The sequence below is a fragment of the Lissotriton helveticus genome, chromosome 3_1 (genome assembly GCF_964261635.1).
Source record: "Lissotriton helveticus chromosome 3_1, aLisHel1.1, whole genome shotgun sequence".
NCBI lineage: Eukaryota > Metazoa > Chordata > Amphibia > Caudata > Salamandridae > Lissotriton > Lissotriton helveticus.
The window spans coordinates 1,722,720,108-1,722,742,424 of record NC_136061.1 but is presented as its reverse complement, the minus strand read 5'-3'; the positions used below and the strand labels follow the sequence as shown (position 1 = coordinate 1,722,742,424).

Sequence of the window (22,317 nt, the reverse complement as noted above, 5' to 3'; positions counted from 1 at the left end):
TGTCCCCAGGTGTGGGCTGGTAGTAAGGGGGCATGGGTCTGCCGGGGTGGGGGCAGTCCTTGGACCTGGCGAGGCCTGTTACAGACACGCAAGGGTCCCCCCCTCTCTGCACCCCCGCTAAAGACTGTGCACACATATTAAGGGTCACCTCCCTGGAGGACCCTGTGGGGAGAGCGCTAAAGGCCATAGGCCCACGCTGATCTCTGCTGACAGGCGTGGACAGGTGGCGTCAACCCCCCGCACCCCCCAGACTGTGCCACCATTGCGCTCTTCCTCTTTGGCCTTTTTACCTCGCCCTGCCATTTGCGGCATCATCAGACCTTCTACTCGGGGTTCATCTGGAGGCACGTGGCATTTGCGTGGTGGGCCTTCGCTGTGCCCCCCCACCCCTGAGAGTAGGTTGTGCCTTGAAGACCCACTTAAGTAGTGGCCTTGCTGGTCAGCGGCGGGGACGGGGTGTACACTGCCAGACCGCAGCACCATCTGCACTAACCCCAAAATATAGCTGCTGAATCTTCTCCCTACGCCTGGGCGAGAAGCTAACTGTTGCCATTGAGAAGTCAGACGCCAAGCAGTCAAAAATTTCCTTTGAGGGCAGACGCACAGTCCGCATAGCCGAGCCGCCGCATTTGGCGGAGGAGCAATCCACGCAGACAGTAGATATAAATGGACAAGAAGATGATATCCGGTCTATACTAATGGAGGACAAATCCAGCCTAAAGTTGATAGAAACAAAAATGGATCCCCCTTACTGCGCAACTAGATCAGGCGAAACAGCGGGTAGATTCACATGAAAACAGGATTACACAGCTGGAGTTTAGAGTATCGGACTCGAAGACATGCTCACAGGAGATCGTCAACGTATGCTACAAATAGATAAAGTGCTGGAACTAATCTGAACAAAGAATGAGGATTTAGAATCTCAATCCTAACTAAACAATCTCTGTATCATTGGCATCCCTGAATCCACTGTGATCTCCAAAATGGAGGACTACCTAGAATCCCTGCTCCGTGACCTCTTTGGCATGGAACTGTCAGCGGTCTTCATTGTCGAGCGTTCGCACTGCTCGCTGGGCCCATGGCCTCTGCCTGGGGCCCTGGCGTGCCCAATAATTGCCCGCCTCCTGAATTACCCTGACCGGAACGTGATCCTGCGTAAAACCAAAGAAATGGGCGACACTTTGTCCTTCTTTCCAGACTTCACTTTACCTCTGCAGACCGCAAGGAGGGAATTCCAACCTGTTAAAAGTACCCTCCAACAGTTGGAGATTCGCTATGCCCTCTTATATCCGGCCAAACTGAGTTGCCCGCTGCAGCAAACCACAATTCTTCACGGATCCTAAGGCTGCACTGTTGTATGCGAAGCAGATCAGCAAGGACAGGAAGAGGTCTTCTCCCACGCCTTATATGTCGGAGGAGGGTTGGACCAGCGACAATGACTAACCGACGCTCTGCAGCATAGCTATTAAGGAGTGCAGCGCTGTTGTGCTAGATGAGGGCATTGTGCCACAAAGCAAATTGATATGACTTGCTCTGTTGTGCCCCGGGTGAGGCTATGGACCTACGCCGGTCACCTAGCGAAAATGTGTCACTCGGCCACACTGACCTTCTGCCGGGGGTTGACCTTATGCCGGGGGTGCCTGCCTGGCGTGACCATGTCCCCACAGGATAATTCCCTACATACCCGGTGTGGTCCTAGGTCGGTGTCTCCTGGGGAAGGAAGGGACATGGACTCAACCTGGGGGGGGGGGGCGGCTTTGGAATGGGTGGCAGGGCTTGTGGGGGGGGGGGGAGGAAGGGGGAACCACAGTTCGCCCGCTTGTGGGCTGTTTTGAATATCTTTTTTGGGTATAGGGGGTCATTCCTTAGATGTTTGCTCTGTTTAGACATGTTTGTTTCCTTGGCTCTGAGCAGACCAGACATCAGTACTAGCACTTGTAGGCAGACGCAACAGATTCTAAAACACCTGCTATGCAACATGAAACAGTTTGCCAGTTATACTCCCCACCCGGCGTTCTAATGAACATTACATGTTTAACTTGGAACATCGTATGTCCAGGTTGGTACACGCATACCTCGCCCGTAATGGTGTGGACGTGTGCTTCCTGCAGGAGACGCACCTTGTGACAAGTGACACAGCCCGCCGCCAAGCCCGCTGATGGGGAAAACATTACTCTTCAGTCTACTCCGATTATGCTCTTGGCGTAGCAGCACTACTCAAGAAGGGGCTGCTGAGGCGCACAACGCACCCAGTCATTGATAAGGCAGGTAGATACGTCATCTTTGTGGGCATGCTCTATGCACAACCCATGATCATGGTCGCCATTTATGGCGACCATAACGTGGGGCTGCAGGGCCCCTTAGACTGTTCAAGCAAAAAGCTACAATACCCACACTCGAGGGAGACCCTTAATACACTTATAACTGACAATGCATTGCTACATATCTGGCACCACACACATCACACTAAGCCGGACAGCACCTGCTTCTTCTCCACACATGGCTCATGGTCCTGCATCGATTTTTCTCTGATATCCAGGGATGCAATCACCTCGACCATGCCAGTAGAAGACTTACCACGCACACACTCCGACCACTCGCCGGTACGGCTGGTTATCCAGCTTTCAAAGACCCTACCCCAGCATGCCCTGCAGGATGCGACATCCAGGGAAGAGATTCGACAAGCCATTACCGAGTATTTCACCTTGAATGCTGGGTCAGTGCAATCACCACCTACACTTTGGGAGGCATTCAAGGTTGTAATTCGTGGTACGTGAGTAGCCCAAAATAAATCGGGCGACCAAGTCGATAAGGGGGACCCTAGTGAGACTGGAGTCTGAGGTTCAGGAGCTGGAGCTGGCATATAACCAGGACCCCAAATTAGGCTTAGAGGCCGACATAAGAGCCAAACTTACGGAGTACTAGACTGTAGTGGAGTGGGAGGTCCAGCATCTCGAACAAGTAATGCAGGCGCGTTGTCAAGGCGAGGGCGACTGCCCTGGCAATACACTGGCTGGACTGCTGCGTAGGCCACACGCCTCAGAGTATGTGTCCGAGCTGCGGGATAGTGAGGGCCAAATGGTAGCATCCTACAAAAAACTTCCCTTTGTTATGTCCTCCTTCTTTGCCCTGCTATACTCTACGGGGGTGGTGAGTGACCCGGAATCCCTACAATGATACAAAAGGCTCCATTGAGTTGCTCTGGCTTCCTGCACATCGTGACCATAAGGACACTCCAATTACGCTGGAGGAGGAGCGGAGGGTTATTTCCGCCTCCCTGGCGATAAGGCGCCTTCTACAAAGAGTACGCTACCATACTCATTCCCCATCTTATTGAAATGTACCACAAGTCTTTGTTGGTAGGTTGCCACCCGCTACTGTTCGTGAAGCCATCATCATAACCATACTGAAGCCGGAGAACCCGCCCTAACTCTGAGATTCCTATCGGCCTCTATCTTTTACAAATGTAGATTATAAAATCTATGCGAAAATCCTAGCTTTCTGCTGCCTCTCATGCCACTAATAGTGCGGCCGGATCAGTCTGGGTTGATGCCGGGGAGGGCCACATCTCACAATCTCCATACCGTTTTTTTAGTTATGCACCACATTCACCCCTCTCTGCCGACAGTGGTGGCCCTCCTGGATGCCACAAAGGCGTTAGACTCCCTCGAGTGGTCCTTCCTTTCTCTTTCTTGGGTCCCTGGGCTTTAGCCCCAGTTTAATCCAGAAAATAAGCTTACTGTACACTCTCCCATCAGCATTATAACACATACAATTGATCCTGAGCTAAAAGAGATAGAATCAATTCAAAATATCAAGTCCCAAATGTATTAGGTGCTCTTCATTTTATTCTTCATAAGACATTTTTTTTTCTTTTGTTCTTTGATAAAGTCCAATCTTCACACAAAAGGAAGAAAAACAACCACTGCCAACACGTGTTTCGTCTAGGTCGTCAAGACCACTAGACTTCGTCAGGGCTGTAAATATTACAATAAACATAATCAAAATCACATTCCACTAAAATAATACTGTTATAAGATAAAAGCCTGTCCTATTTACAGTTTATAAACAAAGTGGCAACCGTTCAACACAACAGTTAAGTTTATATAAAGACTGAAAACACAATTTGAGTAGTTTACAATAAGAACTCATCCAAAGTTTGAAATAATGCCTTTTGTTGTACAGACAATAGGAGTTATAGGTCTACTATTGCACAAATATAGTGTTTGGAGAAAAAAAAATTTCATTTTCAATTCTTACATTCTTTAACATGCTAAGATGAATATGGAGAGAAAGATAGGCCAAAGGTGCAGGTAACCACAGAGTTAAATCAAAACGGATAGACCCAAATCAGTGACTCACGTATCTATAAACCCAAAAAGGTTTGTCAACCAATATATGATCAAATAATCAAAAAATGCTCACCAAAATTTATCTCATCAGACAGCCAAATAGGCGAAAAGCAGACGTTATATTCTAGCTCAATATCTGCAACAACATTGAAAGTCATGAGCACGCAAATAGTGTGATCACTACTCGCCTAAGTCTCAAAAACAGCCTTTCTACATAGCAGTCCAAAAAAGGTGACACACAAGTGGTACACTCACTTAGTTTCCATAAAGCGTCCTGCTCCAAGTGTTTATTCAGAGAAAAAAACGTCCAATCCTTTTAGTAAATAATCTGTTGCACCCAATCCATAAAAAAGTATTCAAAATAACCTACGAAGCAAGTAAACGTAATATCAATAATATGCAATCTCACGAGTGTTTTAATGGGTCGAGCACAGTAAGTTGAATTATTCATCTCAATAGTTTGCTTGAATTGACTAAAGTCATAGTGCGAACAGCCTCTTTATAATTAATCGGCTGGTCAGTTCATAGAAAAACATTCACCCAATGTTATACCCGGAGCACGAACCAAAGCAAAAACAAAATCTGCCTCACTCGTTACACGGTAATACACAAGTCTATTAAGCCCTTAAATGTCCACTAACCAAATCCGGAAAGAGATCATCGAAAAAACGTACCTCCGAGTGCAGGGTCATGTAGAGAAGGAGTGTATTCCTTCGCGTATACCGGCGTTCAGCACAGGCGCCATCTAGTCTTGCTCCTTATCTTCACCTAGCGCGTGGGTTTCCATGCAATGGAAATAGAGATAGGACTATCGTACAAGCTATTCTATGGTCGCCATCTTTTAGTAATCAAAAGAGTATTAGAAGCATAGTTTAAATTCCATTAGTCCCTTCAAAACGATTAGACATATCTCAGGTAATCCGGGCAAGTACCTGTACTTGCGAGATGTATTAGTATAGCATGAGAAGAATTAGTATTGGTGCATGCAAATCTTAGATAACCCCAACCATTTCAATATCCGATAAGGCGGGAGAGTGTCACCCAAAATTAATAAATGTGACAAGTAGGTGAAGCGAAAGACCATACTAGTGGCCTCCATTACGAAAGTTGGAAGGTCAAAAAGAAAAAAAAAAAAAAAAAAAAAAAAAAAAAAAAAAGAGATATATATCACAAACTATAGGTACAGTGTCCTAAAAGTAGTACAGTCAAAGCCAAGCTTGTTTTAGGCAAAACACAGAAAGAACACATCCAAATGAATTATACAGAGATACATGATTCAAATGTACATGTTCCGAACAATTTCTGATTACAGTATATAAAGAAAAAAAGGATCCATCATATCTTGGAGGCATGAATAATCTTCTGACTAACGATGACATTATACCAGAAAGAATTGTAATTCATCTTCAAAATTCAAACCCCGCTCCACTGCATGAACCCGCATTATCCAACGAGCTTCCTGCTGTCTTAATCTGAGTTCGCGATTCCCACCCCTTATGTCTATGGGCATCGTCTCTATGCCAAGGAAGGACATGGTTAGATGTTCCGTTTGCGCCGGGCAGTCCATGGCATGCGCAGCTATCGGAACTCTGTTGTCCCTATTCTTAATTAAGGATAGGCATAGAGACGATGCCCATAGACATAAGGGGTGGGAATCACGAACTCAGATTAAGACAGCAGGAAGCTCGTTGGATAATGCGGGTTCATGCAGTGGAGCGGGGTTTGAATTTTGAAGATGAATTACAATTCTTTCTGGTATAATGTATAATGTCATCGTTAGTCAGAAGATTATTCATGCCTCCAAGATATGATGGATCCTTTTTTTCTTTATATACTGTGATATATATCTCTTTTTTTTTTTTTTGACCTTCCAACTTTCGTAATGGAGGCCACTAGTATGGTCTTTCGCTTCACCCACTTGTCACATTTATTAATTTTGGGTGACACTCTCCCGCCTTATCGGATATTGAAATGGTTGGGGTTATCTAAGATTTGCATGCACCAATACTAATTCTTCTCATGCTATACTAATACATCTCGCAAGTACAGGTACTTGCCCGGATTACCTGAGATATGTCTAATCGTTTTGAAGGGACTAATGGAATTTAAACTATGCTTCTAATACTCTTTTGATTACTAAAAGATGGCGACCATAGAATAGCTTGTACGATAGTCCTATCTCTATTTCCATTGCATGGAAACCCACGCGCTAGGTGAAGATAAGGAGCAAGACTAGATGGCGCCTGTGCTGAACGCCGGTATACGCGAAGGAATACACTCCTTCTCTACATGACCCTGCACTCGGAGGTACGTTTTTTCGATGATCTCTTTCCGGATTTGGTTAGTGGACATTTAAGGGCTTAATAGACTTGTGTATTACCGTGTAACGAGTGAGGCAGATTTTGTTTTTGCTTTGGTTCGTGATCCGGGTATAACATTGGGTGAATGTTTTTCTATGAACTGACCAGCCGATTAATTATAAAGAGGCTGTTCGCACTATGACTTTAGTCAATTCAAGCAAACTATTGAGATGAATAATTCAACTTACTGTGCTCGACCCATTAAAACACTCGTGAGATTGCATATTATTGATATTACGTTTACTTGCTTCGTAGGTTATTTTGAATACTTTTTTATGGATTGGGTGCCACAGATTATTTACTAAAAGGATTGGACGTTTTTTTCTCTGAATAAACACTTGGAGCAGGACGCTTTATGGAAACTAAGTGAGTGTACCACTTGTGTGTCACCTTTTTTGGACTGCTATGTAGAAAGGCTGTTTTTGAGACTTAGGCGAGTAGTGATCACACTATTTGCGTGCTCATGACTTTCAATGTTGTTGCAGATATTGAGCTAGAATATAACGTCTGCATTTCGCCTATTTGGCTGTCTGATGAGAAATTTTGGTGAGCATTTTTTGATTATTTAATCATATATTGGTTGACAAACCTTTTTGGGTTTATAGATACGTGAGTCACTGATTTGGGTGTGAATTTGGGTCTATCCGTTTTGATTTAACTCTGACTTTGGGCGTTTTTTCTGTGGTTACCTGCACCTTTGGCCTATCTTTCTCTCCATATTCATCTTAGCATGTTAAAGAATGTAAGAATTGAAAATGAAAAAAAATTTTTTTCCCAAACACTATATTTGTGCAATAGTAGACCTATAACTCCTATTGTCTGTACAACAAAAGGCATTATTTCAAACTTTGGATGAGCTCTTATTGTAAACTACTCAAATTGTGTTTTCAGTCTTTATATAAACTTAACTGTTGTGTTGAACGGTTGCCACTTTGTTTATAAAAACTGTAAATAGGACAGGCTTTTATCTTATAACAGTATTATTTTAGTGGAATGTGATTTTGATTATGTTTATTGTAATATTTACAGCCCTGACGAAGTCTAGTGGTCTTGACGACCTAGACGAAACACGTGTTGGCAGTGGTTGTTTTTCTTCCTTTTGTGTGAAGATTGGACTTTATCAAAGAACAAAAGAAAAAAAAAAAATGTCTTATGAAGAATAAAATGAAGAGCACCTAATACATTTGGGACTTGATATTTTGAATTGATTCTATCTCTTTTAGCTCAGGATCAATTGTATGTGTTATAATGCTTTAACTGTGGCCCCATGGTGTCGCAGCAGGGCTCGACAAATCTGAAAAATTGTACTAGTCCTGCAGGTCTAGTAACTTGGAAAATCCCCTCGACCCAACTGCAACCCACTTGACCCCTGTCTCTGAAAACGGAGCAAAAGTGACAACTTAACAAGATTTAATGGCATCTTTATTGCTCAGTCCTTTTGAGAGCAATAAAAGTGCCTTTAAATCTTGTTATCTTGTCACTTTTGCTCCGTTTTCAAAGACAGAGGACAAAAGTTGATTTGTCTTCCTACTCGCCAGAAAGGGCGAGTAGGACCTAAAAATAGCTCGTCCTTATCCATTCTCCCTCTCAAATGCGAGCGGGCGAGTGGATTTGTCGAGCCCTGCGCAGGTTTTGATTCTGGTGGGGTGACCAGAATCCGATCCTTTGGAGCTTACCAAATATTGTGTTCAAACTGATAACTACTTCTTCCCAGCGCAAACTATCCTCAGTCACCCTTGTGTGACTGTTATATTCACTCTCCCTTCAGCGCAAGTTAAACTTAATGGCCACATCTCAGACCCTATTATTACACGTGGCACTAGGCAAGGCTGCCTCTCTTCCCCCTGCTGTTCATAGTGGCTATGGAGCCGCTTGCGGCTAGACTGCGCCAACACCATGCTGAACCAGGCATCTGCTTCACCACTCGTGGTCTGGTAGTCACTACATACGCGGACAATATCGTCATATATATCTGCGAACCGTATGAGATTCTCGTGCCTCTGACAAGAGAGATAATTCGCTTTGGATGCTACTCAGGCGTTCCCAGTCAATTGGGGCAAATCTATACTGTTCCCGGCATGTCCATTTCAGACTGATTGTCCATTCAAATGGGCGTCTGAACCGACTAGATACCTGGGCATATGGCTGAGCAGGGATCCGGAGGAACTTTAGTAAGCAAATTATAGGCAGGTGGTGTACTTTTTCGAGGCACGCATTACAGTGTGGAACAAACTACCGCTATCCATTGTCGGACGTATCGTTATAGCAAAAATTATAATTTCACCGAAATTGATATACCTATTTGTCAATGTCCCACTCCCCACCACAGCCCAGTTTTTCAAAAGGCTGCGCTCCAACATGATCAGACTTGTGTGGGCAGGCCGACAGCCTAGAATATCGTATGAAATCCTCACATTACCCCAGTCACGAGGCGGCTTGGGTGCGCTGGATCTTAAACTATACGCTTACTGCGCCCAGGCGAGCTTCAGACATTTTTGGTTGCACCCCACGCCGTTTCAACGGTATGTGGCAGTCGAGTACAATCATGCAGCGTCAGGGCAGCTAAAAACCGCACCATTTCTGCCATACAAAACACCAAGAGCAAAATTAACACAGTGGAATGTGTGCGGTGGGCATGGTACGGTATCCGTAGACAGACCGGTATTGTCGTGCTCTATGCTCCTTCTGCCACAGTGGCGGATAATCTCGCCTTCCCCCACTGCAGGACAAAGGGGCAGCCCGACGCGCAGGCACATTAGGCATCAGAAAGTTTACGGACCTATACCCAGTTGACCAATTTCTCCCCCCATTTTTTTGCACCGTTGAACGACCAATCACACGGCGACACATCATTTTACTACCATATTAGGGCAACCAGCAAGGACAAGCACTGTACCTTCCCGGCTCCTCCACCAGTCCGCACTGCACTTGAATATGTACAACCACATCACAGCGTAAGCTAATCAATCCGCCTTTACTCCCTGGCATAAACGACTTCCCCGTTGGACAACATATGCGCGCATAGGGCGTGGGAACTGGACTCAAGCCTGGACATACCAGAGGAGCTAGGTGCTTGGTCTGGCTATAGCAATAAAGCCATATCTCCCAACTACAGGTTACGCCTGATACACTTTTAATATCTGCTCCCGCACACCGCCACAGGATCGGTCTGGCTGAGGATGCAGCGTGTGTGCGTTGCTCTGCGCGACCTGCTACTTTTGCGCACCTGGACGTGATCAAGGGTAGCACACTACAGACAGAATGTGTGCACTATCATCACTGACATTACGGGCGATCCCCTTTCACCAGACCCCAGAACGTGCCTACTAGGATATGTTAAAGAAACATCAGATAAACGCAGAGTGGTGATACACTGGGGCTGGCGCCCACAGTGCAGGCGTGGCTGAGCGATGCCGTGCACTGTCAAGCACAGCTCACTACCTACTGGGACCGTATGCCCCCAAGGTGCCGACCGATAGACATTTGGGACCCACTCTTGTTATATCTGCGTCAGCATGGTACTCCCATAGCAACTCCCACCTACTCCTGCAGATATCTAGGCTGTTCCACCATGCCATGTGCTGCCCGGTGTGGACACCTATTATACCACCTTGACACGCACACCATGTCATAATTTGGCCCCCTGACCCCAAAATGCTTTTGCCTCGTATGTCACTGTGATGGAGAGTTACATTATGTGGTCTACTTTACCGTCTGTGTAAATGTTGCATACTTTCAAAATGCTGCCATTACACTGGGTTGCCTCCTGTACTGTGCACTTTCTATATGCACCAATAAAAATGTAATAACTTTTTTTTTTAACTACATGGTTTTGCAATACAAAGAACATCGACTTCAATGCTCTCAACAACACTGCTAAGAAGGTACTAGCAGACATCAGCTCCAATTCTGACGTCAATTACTTGACTGCTCAATGTTTTACCAGTCTGTCCTGATAGACAATGTAGCTCCACTACAAAACAAGAAGAAAAGTCCAACACTATCTGCCCCATGGCTTAATAAGTCACTCTGATTAAAAGAAAAATCTCATAATCATGGAGAAGAAATGGAGACAGCCATCCTCCGTCTATAATCTCTCATACCTCCAATATGCAAGATCGGTGTTATCACAAATATATCATTAGTGAAAAATCAAATCACTTTAAAACCCTTCTCGACTCTGCCAAGAACAGGCCAAAGAAACTCTCTGACCTAACCAAAACAACCAGCAACCCCCCTCATCTTCAAACACCAAATTGGACAACCCATCCAAGAAAGCAGAAGAATTTGTACAATTCTTCGATGCAAAAGTGAAATTGCTCCTTGATCACAACACACATCCAACCCCACATGAGGTATGCAAAACCAATGGATCCTGGCACAGTATCGCCGAGAATGCCCTCCTAAAAAACATTTTGAAAACGAAACCTACAAACAATTCTGAGTCCGGACCCTGTCCCAAGCAACCTTGCAATAGACCTTCACACTCTACTGGATAAATCACTTACCCTCATTTTTAGGTCTCGCCTATTCTATCACGTAAGTGATGGACGAGAGTATAGAGGCTCAAACAATCTCTGAAACCATCGCGGATTTCGTTGAGTGCATGTGCTCGTGCTCCCCGAGCCGCCTGCCTCCGAGAGCTTGGCCTTGCACACCACATCAAAGGCTTCTGCTCCCCCTCACTCACACCTCATCTCCATATGCTCGCTCCTTCCCTCCCACTCTTTGATTGAAACTGCTTTGCCGCCCCATGCCGTGCCTTTCACCCGCACAACATGCCATGCCCACTTTAACTTTCAAAGCGTCCCTCGTTCTTGCCACTTTCACTTTCAAAGCGTCCCTCGTCCCTGTTAAGAAGGTGCTGTAGAAAGTAAAAGCTCGACTTTCGTAACTGCTTGTTTTAAAGGAGGCCGGCATTGTTGTATTATGGATCGCCGTGGTTATCAGATCGCGAGACACAAAGGCCGGTCACACTTTCCACGGCCGCGTCTCGCATTTCTCCTCCCCCCCTCCCTATTTCTGTTCTGTTCCAGGCGTCTGTCCCTTACGTTTCTGCTCTTCCTCTTACCCCTCCCCTTCCCCACACCCCTCTCTCTATATTTCCCTCTCCCTCTTACTCTTCTCGGACTCTCTCTTTATTCTCTCCCGGGCTCTCTCTCACTCCATTGCCCTGGCATGCGCTTCTGGCTGAGCTCTATTCCTCGGGCCTACCTTGCCGAATAGCCCTGGAAGACTAAACAGGTGTTATCTACTTTTGATTTCAGTGAATTTAAATTAATCCTGTCAGCTCAGCTGTTAAAACAACTGTCATCTCCAGCTGTTCGTAATTTTCGACTGGGCTTTTTTACAGGTTGCCAATTTCTAAAGTCGCATTGTAAGCCTCCCTGGAAGCACTATAGTAACGGTGTGCATTTTTTTTTGAAGGAGGCCGGCATTGTTGTATTATGGATTGCCGTGGTTATCAGATCGCGAGACACAAAGGCCGGTCATGGAAATGAAGGACGGGCACACAAAGCTTACAGGAAGCAATACATGTAAATGGCACGCCGGCCGCCGTGCGCTCCTGCTGCTGCGATGTGGCCGATGGTATCACGAGAGCTCGCCTCAGGCGTCCTCGTGTGACAAAAAAAGCGGCAGAGTAGGAAATATGTTCTCCATGTGGGCACTTAACTCCTCTTCAAACATTAGCATATTATCTGGATGATGGCGCAGTCGTTTGTCAAGTGCAGCAGCGTTTTCCATCTGAGGATGATTGTTTTGGAGCACAGTAGATTTTAGGACAGTGCTTAATTTGAAAATAAATGTAAGTGCCGGGGCTCTCGTCAGGAGGCCACCGCAGTTTGCACCACACATGGCCACCATCACACGGCTACAAGTGTGACAATTCTGACTGTTCGAGGCCACCAAAGCTTTAAGAATGGCTCTGGGTGCCAGGTATTAGTTGCTTTTTTTAATGTATATTAAATTAACAAGCAACTGGTTTTTTTTTTGCTCTTCCTTAAAATTACACGAACAGCGCCACCATGTGGCACTCTCCCCTCTCACCATCATTCTCCCCTCTTTTTCCCCTCTCTCCTCACTCTCCCATCACTTTCCCCTCTATCCCCATTCTCCCCTCCTTCCCACCACTCTCCCCCCTCTCACCACTCTCCCCCCTCTCACCACTCTCCCCCCTCTCACCACTCTCTCCCCTCTCACCACTCTCTCCCCTCTCACCACTCATGTCTCCTCTCCCCCCCCTCTCCTCTACCATCTCCCATCTCTCCCTCCACACTCTCCCTTCTCTCCTCTACCCTCTCTCCTCTATCCCCCACTCTCCTCCCTTTCTCCCCTCTTTCCTCACTCTCCCTTCTCTCCCCTCCCCTCAAGTTACACACAATTGTCAATGAGTACTAACACAGCATCATTTATACCATTTCGGCATTAGTCAACACCACTAGAGCATCACTCAGCACACCAAATCATTAAACAGCATCAACACAGCATCATTCACCACCACTACACCATCTTTGATCACCAGCACTGCATTAGGCATTACTAATACAGCATAAATCTGCAGAACTCACACTACAAGTATAATATGCCTCCTCAAGCGGGGCACAAATTCACCACCACAGCATCACTGAACGCCACAGCATCACTCGTCACCACCACAACATCACTCTGCGCCACCACAGCATCAATCTGTGCAACCATTCAACAACTGATTCAAATATGTTCTCTCAATGTTTCAAGCTTTATTACAAATGTCGCAAAAAGATGTTAATATTTCACTTCTGTTCTTGGATTTTCGTAACAATAAAATACACTGAACATAATCTTCATAAGTTATTTACAAAAGTTTAAGCTATTGCCATTATAAATTACAATAAATGTTATTTAATTATTCATTATTAAAAAAATAAAAACCAATGTTATTTGTTATATCAATACATGCAAGTCACGAAAATACAACACATTGCATTACAAATGCTATAAGTGTCACATTTGCAAAAGTTATAACTAGTGCCAATGTAAATGACAAAGCTATTAATTTCGCAATTTTTCAAACGAACACATACATAAAAATGTTTACATTTACAATACCAATAGCTCAAACTTTCTTAACGCGAGACCTATTGCATTGCAAATGCTTGTTTAGCCAAGGATCCGTTCATGATGCCCTCGAAACTGGTCAGGGGACCCCACTACTAAATAAACCCTCCTCGAACGTGAACGGTCGTAAAAACTTCCGCCCTATCGCCAATCTCCCTTTCCTTGACAAAAAGCAGTGAAAGATGTGTAGCAGAGCAACTCCCCCAACATATCAAGAACAATCTATTAGATGAATTTCAATTCTAATTCAGTCAAAGCTGCAGCATCGAAACAGCACTGCTACAGGTTATCAATGATGCCCTTCGAGTCCTAGACTCAGGCAGATCCTGCCTCCTGATTCTTCTTGACCTTCCTGTAGCCTTTGATATCGTAAGCTATTGCACACTTAACACATTAAAACAAAGAATGGGAATTGAAGGCGTAGTACTTAAGTGGTTTGAATCTTACCTCACAGGTAGATGTCCGATGTTTAAAAATGAAAACTGTCAACTCAAAAGGTCAAATCAAGGTGTCCCTCAAAGTTCTATCCTTGCTTTGACCCTATTTAATCTTTAAATTGAACCGCCAGGTGCCCTTTTAAAAGCAGCCAGGATCCTTTATCACCTGTATGCTGACAACAACCAACTCTACCTAAAGGCATCCTCCACACACAACATCTCACTTCTCGCCACCATCCTCAACTCCATCCCAGAATGAATGATGTCTCACCAACTAAAACTGAATCCCTCAAAGACCAAATTCCTTCTCATCTCTATCTCAAACTCTACAATTCATGTTCAAGAATGGATGGATAATCTGACCATTCTTAACAGTAAACCCACCATCGTTGACAGTGCGATATCCCTAGGTGTCATACTGGACAAAAGATTCACCCTTCACTCCCAAATCAACACCATGGCCAAGAATGTAATCTTCCAAAGGCGCCTCCTCAAGGGGATCCGACTTTACATTCCTAAACAAGACCTGAAAACTCCTGTCTAATCTATGATACTCTCAAGACTGGACTGCTGTATTTCTCTCCCAGCAGGCCTCTCTAAGACCCACTTATCTCCTTTAAAATCTGTCCCCCACTTGGCAGTGCGTTTGGTCTACATGGCCAAAAGAAATTACAATATCACACCCATGTTTTGTCAACTCTTCGCTGGATTCCTATTGAAGCTAGAAACCTATGCAAGACTGTTTGTATCACTCCTAAAGCCATTCACACTTCATCGCCCTCTCTACATAGCAAATCAACTAAAGATACCCGGTGGTTCTAGACCATCTTGAAATACTGAAAATCTGCTGCTCGAACCTTCAAACAAGAAAGGCTTATGGCACAATCTTTCTCAAGTAATGCGACTAGAATTTGGGAATCACTACCTCCAAACTTTTGCACAACCACCTTTTCTCTGGATCGATCTTCAAAAAGGACCTTAAAACTCTCCACTTCCAAAGACATTTTTCTCAATAATCTCTCCTTGCCAAGCTCCCCACCAGGCATATGCCCTCATATTTAATGGAATGACCCAGACTGATACAGCACACTCTCAAGTTATAACGACCTTTCCGCTTCAACTCTGTAAATATGGTTTTGTGTAACCTTAATCGCATTAAACTTTCTAAATATGAAATTTGTAATGAAGAGGTCATTTGTAAATACGTAACTCATGAGTAACCACAGTAGCTACCTACCGTCGCCTACTACCCTATTATTCTCAATTTCTCATGTAACGTTATTGCCTCTTTTGTAAAGCGCTCTGACACCTCTGGGTAATATCCGCGCTATATGAAAAATGCATAAATAAATCAGGGGATAGTGCCGCGATTTTGATAAGATGAAGGCAACCTTCTCAGGGGCACAGGGCAACATTTTTTGCAAGATATAGCACCAGGTACGATGAGCTTATTTGGGGGTGTAGGCAACAAGCTGCACTAAAAAGCAGCACTTTTTGGGAGGGATGCAAGGCGTGGCACGAGGCGTTTGCATGGTGATGCACCGGGTAGGTTCAAGCTGGGGACGCACGGGGCGAATGAAGGTAAACCTTTGAGGATACGGACCTGCACTGCACAGGCCTGGAACGGCAATTTAATGAGATTCACAGGCGAGAAGCAGGCTACTTTTGGAAGCGATAATAAACAGCGAAGGCTGACTACAGCCCTGTAAGGCAAGGATAGCGCTTATGGGCAAGGATAGCGCTTATGTGCAGGGGATGAGCTTAGCTAAAGGTGGGGATCTGGCAGCCTGGTCAAAGTCTAGCTTACAGTGCAAACTGAATACTATTGTTAACAGGTTACGGGGAGCCTTGCAGTTTCTTAAAGCGGTTCCCAATGGGCGCCGTGACTCACCAGGTCGGGCAGTCGAAAAAGGGCTTGATCGGATTAGGGGCTCCAGCCATTTTGTGTACAAACCACTCGGCCAAAATCCGAAGGCACGTCGGGAAAGGACGTTTCACCAATGGCAAAGACAGTGTGGCGCATGCGCACTTCCAACAGACCACTGTAGCGAGTAAATTTCAGAGAAGAACGAAAAAAAAGACTAAAGCCAAACGTTGTGGAGAGAGACGAAATACTACAAGACCGCGCGCAAATAGCCGAAGACGTTTAGGGATGGCTATGTTACAAAGGTGTATATTTTTGCGTTCGTGTCCGGGGGCTGCCTTCCGTGGGCCAAACGAAGTAAATATTATACCGAGGCGGTCAAAAGATATTTTAGAGAGCTAACGCTCGTAATTACAATAATGCATGACCGTATCGTTGATCGAGTGTACCACATGTCGAGTAGATAAATGGAGTCATTAGTGAGTTTGTTGCCTTTTCCACAGAAAAATGCTGGCCATTTGTTCCCTTTTTACAGTTCTGCAAAGGCTCAGACATCATACTTAAATATAATTTTAAATAATACACTCCAATCGACCCAACTCAGTCGGGAGTGCTACGAATTTTGAATTGGCTCCGAAATTGCCCCAGCTTCAATATAAGAGTTGACGCACAATTTAATCAACAACCTGTAATTTACGGAGTACGTGTAGGATTTGGAAGTATTATCTATTGAGCTTTGAGTGTAGAATTGTGTCATGTGGAATGTAGAGAGGGGTTAGTAGGTTCCCAGTATATATAGTAGGATGTAGAATGTTCATGGCAGATGATGCCGTGCTTACTAGGGCCTGTACTAGTTTTTAGGGCTCGGCTATAACGCGCTGAAAGCGCGTTTTCGCCGAGAACTATTGTCGGCGTCTCAGCAGTCTGAGACGCCGAAGGGAGACAAGACCTGGCCGCGCGCAGCGTTTTTCCATAGGATAACGTTGTGCGCGTGGCCAGGTCTTGTCTCCACGGCATGCATGGCAGGCCGGATCGCGTCGCGCGCCTCTGTGGAATGCAGGGGGAGTCTGCATACTAGCGCGCGGCGCTGATCAACAGGCAGGGTCAGTTTTTTTTTTCGCTGTGAGCATATGTGCGTGTGCATCACGTCCGACTCGCACATAGTTCTTAGCATTCAGATGCTGGGAACGGGGCCTTGCTGCGATAATTGTACTGTACTCCAAGCAATAAATAAATACAGATTTTAAAAAAACGAGCCTACTATCCCAATTCTAAACCCCATGCAGATAGATCCCAGCTATTTCTGCTCATAAAGCCGGCCAATCTAACCGGCAATAACCCATCCAAATCTTTTAGCAACACTTTCGAGACCTTTATAAATCTTTCGACCTGCCTGTACCACTCTACAGGTTTTTCTCTAAGTTTTGGGAAATCATTCGTAAATGATTAAATATCCTGGCGGGACCATGGGACATGTACATAACCTCCTCCTGGCACTTCTCTCATCGGGCACAACTTTTCTACTCTTTCTGAATCTTTTAACACAATCAGACTCAGTTCTTTTTCCTTAGGCTTCTTCCTTTTTCTTTATCCATCTAGCTTTCCACCTTTCTAAATCACCCCATTTTTGCAATAGTGATAGTAGTTCTTTAATTTGCAATTTGCGACCTGACACATTCATATTTTCTAGATCTTTGTTAGTAAATTCAGCTCGATATGGTTTTTGTAACACTTTTGATTTACCAATATCAGTTCCCCATTTCAGAAGCCAAGTTTGTTAATTTTTCATGAAATGTTTTTGTATTTCGAGTGATACTTCGACATATAAACATCAATTCATCTTCATTCAATGTATTCAATCTATCTAACCCCACATTTTCAGCAAGCAATTCTTCCAATTCAACTCTTAATTAAAAAATATCCAATGTCTTTGGCTGTGCTTTTGGCTTTTCTATTTCTCGGGACCATCTCTCAATTTCTTCTGGGGTAACTACAGTACTACTTCTCGTACCTGAGGATGTTTCCATTTGTACCTCCCTAGAATTTACAGGAGTAGTTTTCCTGGCCGAGCTACTTACTGGTACTCTTATTGGTAAATCCATCAGAGAAATTTCTGACTCACACTCACTTGCTTAATCATCCACTATTAATGTCTCTTTTCTTGGCTGCACCACAGGTGTCGCTAAAACAGGAGGTCTAGGACTAGTCTGTTTATCTCCGTATAAGGGAACAACAGGACCTATGGTCACTGGAACCGTTAGGGCTTCAGGACTTGTATTTAACTGTGAAATTTTCTGAATTAATTCACTTCTCTGTTTATTTATTGCTTCTCGTTATCTATCTTGCAACACTTTTTCTAATGAGGTTTCATGCACAACTGTGGAACCAAAGGTGGCTTTAAGAACTGTACACTAGGATTAACTTGATTTGACTCCTCATTATAGGGTGGCGCATTTTATATTAGCAAATCCTCTAGGTAATCATCTTCTGGATCAATACTTGTCATTAGATTTTTAGTTTTCTCAGTACTTTTACTCCCAGTTTGTTCCGCTAAGGCTCGGACCGGATATAACCCTTCCACTAGCATTGATTGTCTCTATTGTTTCATCTGCTTATCTCTTGTCTCTTTGGGAAATCTGGGATAAAATGTACTCCACTTTCTGTCGTTTCTGGGTCTATCTCGCTCAAACCCCTCTGTTTCCCATTCCTCTAATGCTTCGTACTGGGTTAATCTAGGTCTAGGATCTAATTCATTCATGCGTGTTCTTAAATTGTACAAAATTCTACCATTGAAGGTACCATTTTCTGTAAATGCCAAAACTCCATCATCTTTTGTATATTCTATCCAGTTTTCTAACCACACACAAGTGTGATAGCCCCTTTCAACAACCATCATGTATGATGCGGGCGTATTCGGTGGTGGAATAATAATCCCTTCTCTGGTTTTAATCGGTTTATCCTTTTTAAAGAAATTTTTGACTTTCTTAATGACCAACATTTTTCTTTTATCTCCGTATATGATATGAGGTCTTCCTCTTATGTATTGTTCTTGCGCAAAACCTAAGTACCTCCTATCGGGTCTATTTCCTATTATTGCTGGGTCTAAATGCCACATGTAATTTTATGCCGCTTTTAATTTACAAAGACACTCGTTTGTTTACTAATAGACTTCCAATACCTGCACGTTTCCTAATTTTCAATGACCAATCAGCAATTAGAATTCAAATAAATCCAACCAATAGATGCGCAACTTTTCTCGTGAGACAATTTCTCACGCTCCTGTACTCACCCCTCCTTTACAGGATTACCTCAGCTACACACCCGCTGTCTCAACCAATACCAGCGCGGCTCTAAGTGACGTCAGTGGAGCTCCGCAACTGACTCCCTCTTTTGCAAGGTAATACGAGAGCTTACTTCTATTCACTTTTAAATGCTCATTTCATTAATTTTAACAACGTAAAAACATTTGCCACTGTGCCTGAGTAACCAATTCAAAGGAAAGATAATTGCACTCACTGTGAGGAACTCCTTCCGTTTACTCTTCATACACTACAAGTAGATCCCTTCCGTCTACCTTTCACGCAAGCATCTGTAAACCTGTTACTCCTCCGGGCTTACCCTTTCTAGGTGATATAAGGCCAAAGTTTCACCAGCGAACCCCTTTGTGTCAATCAAGCTCAGAAAGACCTGTTACTTCTTCAGTGTGACCCTTTCTAGGTGATATCGCACTAAAGTTTCACTAGCGAACTCTTTGCTATCAATTATTCACACATTTATACAGAAAATCCCTAAAATAGTGCTTGCGGTTTTACCTCACAATGCACTTAGTTCCACAGGCAAGTGACCTCACTGCAGTGTTGCTTCCATTTGCCACCCGCTATTCTTCCCCCGGGGATTCCAAAACAAACATATAACAGGTACGAACATATTTGGTTAATACATAAAAATCTATATAATTTTAAATGCAATTCAATAAACCAACTAACTACAACTAACTACCTATCTTTAACTAAACCCTAACCATACTGCTGCTACCAAATTAACTGATAGAGCGCGGGCTCATCTGCTCGTTTTACCATACTCGCCTGGGCCCATAAAACTATATACACATTGAACAAGTAAACCTACACTCAATCAATTTTTGTTTAACCATTCGGGACCTATACCATTTGACTTACCAATCCTAGTCAGCGTTGTAAACCCTCTCTGCAGCTAACAGTCGGACTCCGATTGGGTTATCGAACTCCTTTCCAGAACCCCGATTGGGTTATCGAATCTTCTGACAGAGTGCTCCGCCAGCACCTCTGCTCTCGATCGCCTATTGAGTGCGTTGGGTCAGTGACAGGTCAGCTATTCGGACAAGTCGGACAATCTAACTAGCTAAGCCTACCTTAGATATACCATTTTCCAGGGCAGTGTACCACCCCCCAATGTTGCAAATGTGTGAATCCCTCAATTTAATTGTTCAAAAAGACGAGGAGAGGTCATCACACCATATTGATATGAGGTAACTTGTATTTTGTATTCAAATTACGTTCCCTCCCATTTAACTTTATTTTCCCATGCACTTTTATTCCACCCGGCAGTGAATGTATCAATAAAATACAATTTTTTAACAAATTGTACAATTCAGCTTCCTCTGGCAGGGTTAAGAGGTTATGTTCTCATAGTTTTCACAGTTCATGTCTGATGCTGGCACCAGTTCAATGCCATGGCTTCGATAACTTGAGTTTCTTTGCGCAGGCGCAGTTCCTCCAAAGATGGAGTGCAGAAGTACATTTCAGGCCCAAATGCGATACATGCGAAAATAGAAGAGAAACAGAATACATGAATGCACTGTCTACCACTTATTTCCACTCTATTCCCATGACTTTATTTTAACTATTGCATTATGGATTAGGCAGAACGAACAGCTTATCAAAAGCAGCGATGCAAGCCTCTTGCACGTTAAGACACAGAGCAGCCATCTTAGTTCTAGTGCGCAGAAGCAAAAGTTTCCCACCAAGCAGAGTAATACGTCATGTCGCGTGAGTGTGACAGACGCATGCACAGTAAAAAATCCTGCGTAGCCGCAGCCATTTTAATGCAAGCGGATTAGAGTTAGTAAAAGCACATAGGTAAGCTTCCCCTAGATACTAGAAATGTCGGGTAATGCAATATTAATATGACTAAACATGTTAGTTAGTACATTAAATGCCAGATCCCTCCCGAAACATGCCACTGAAATACAGTTACTGATTAAATCCAATAACTTGGACATTTTATTCTTAACCGAGACATGGATGGCTGCGGGAATGGAATCAGAGCTAGGGCTAGCATGTCCAGCAGGATATAAGATCATTCATAAACCCAGGACTATAGGACGAGGAGGAGGAATAGGAATCATTTTCAAGGAGGAGTTAAATATTGCAACATTGGATGTCGACATGGTCTCATGCGTCGAAATCCTCGGGGTATCGATTAGACATGATTCAGGCCATTGCCTTACGGGCCTAATCTGCTACAGGACACCGGGGCACATCAATGCAACACAACAGCAAGAATTGATCGCTGTTATTAATAACATGTCAATCTCACATAGCAGGTTGCTGGTACTGGGTGATTTTAACTTATGGGATAACGACCAACTACACACGGCCTTTCATAACATCACTCAATCTTGTAACAATCTAGGGCTGAAACAATGGATAACTACCCTTACACATAAACAAGGAAATATACTGGACTTAATATTCGCTGCGGAGGATCTAATCACTATGGGAACAATTCTACCAGTAGGTTGGCCAGACCATCGCCTCCTTCTCTTCAATATCCACACCCTGATTAACACAGGACCCACAAATACGCAGACTAGGACCTTTATTGGCCGTGATTGGAAGGGCCTGCAAAAAAGGAAAGAGGAAGGAAATTTCAACTTCCGTCAAGTTGGGACTTCGTTTAATTCAGAGAGCGATGTCACCACAAATTACCACTCTTTATGTAAAGAGATAACCAAGAAACTTGACGATACTGTACCTCTGAAAACAATCAGGAAAAGAGGTAAACCCTCCGCGCCCTGGTATACGGATAATTTGAAAGAACTGAAAAGTGCCTGTAAAAAGGCGGAGAAGCTTTGGAGGAAAAATTACTAGGAACAGGAGAAATTGATATGGAGGCTTACAATTGTACAGTATAAGAAATAAATTACCATAGCCAAAGCAAACCAC

General features: G+C 44.1%; 1 protein-coding gene across 1 annotated transcript in view; it reads right to left on the bottom strand.

The window, feature by feature from the left end:
• The window catches only part of PPP1R8 (protein phosphatase 1 regulatory subunit 8), a 122,599-nt gene extending 106,318 nt beyond the window's left edge, over positions 1-16,281 (bottom strand). The window contains exon 1 of the mRNA XM_078682503.1: positions 16,139-16,281. Within this exon, the coding sequence (XP_078538629.1) occupies positions 16,139-16,188 (50 nt within the window). The 5' untranslated portion in view covers positions 16,189-16,281. The remainder of the gene's footprint in view (positions 1-16,138) is intronic.
• Between the last annotated feature and the right edge of the window lie 6,036 nt (positions 16,282-22,317).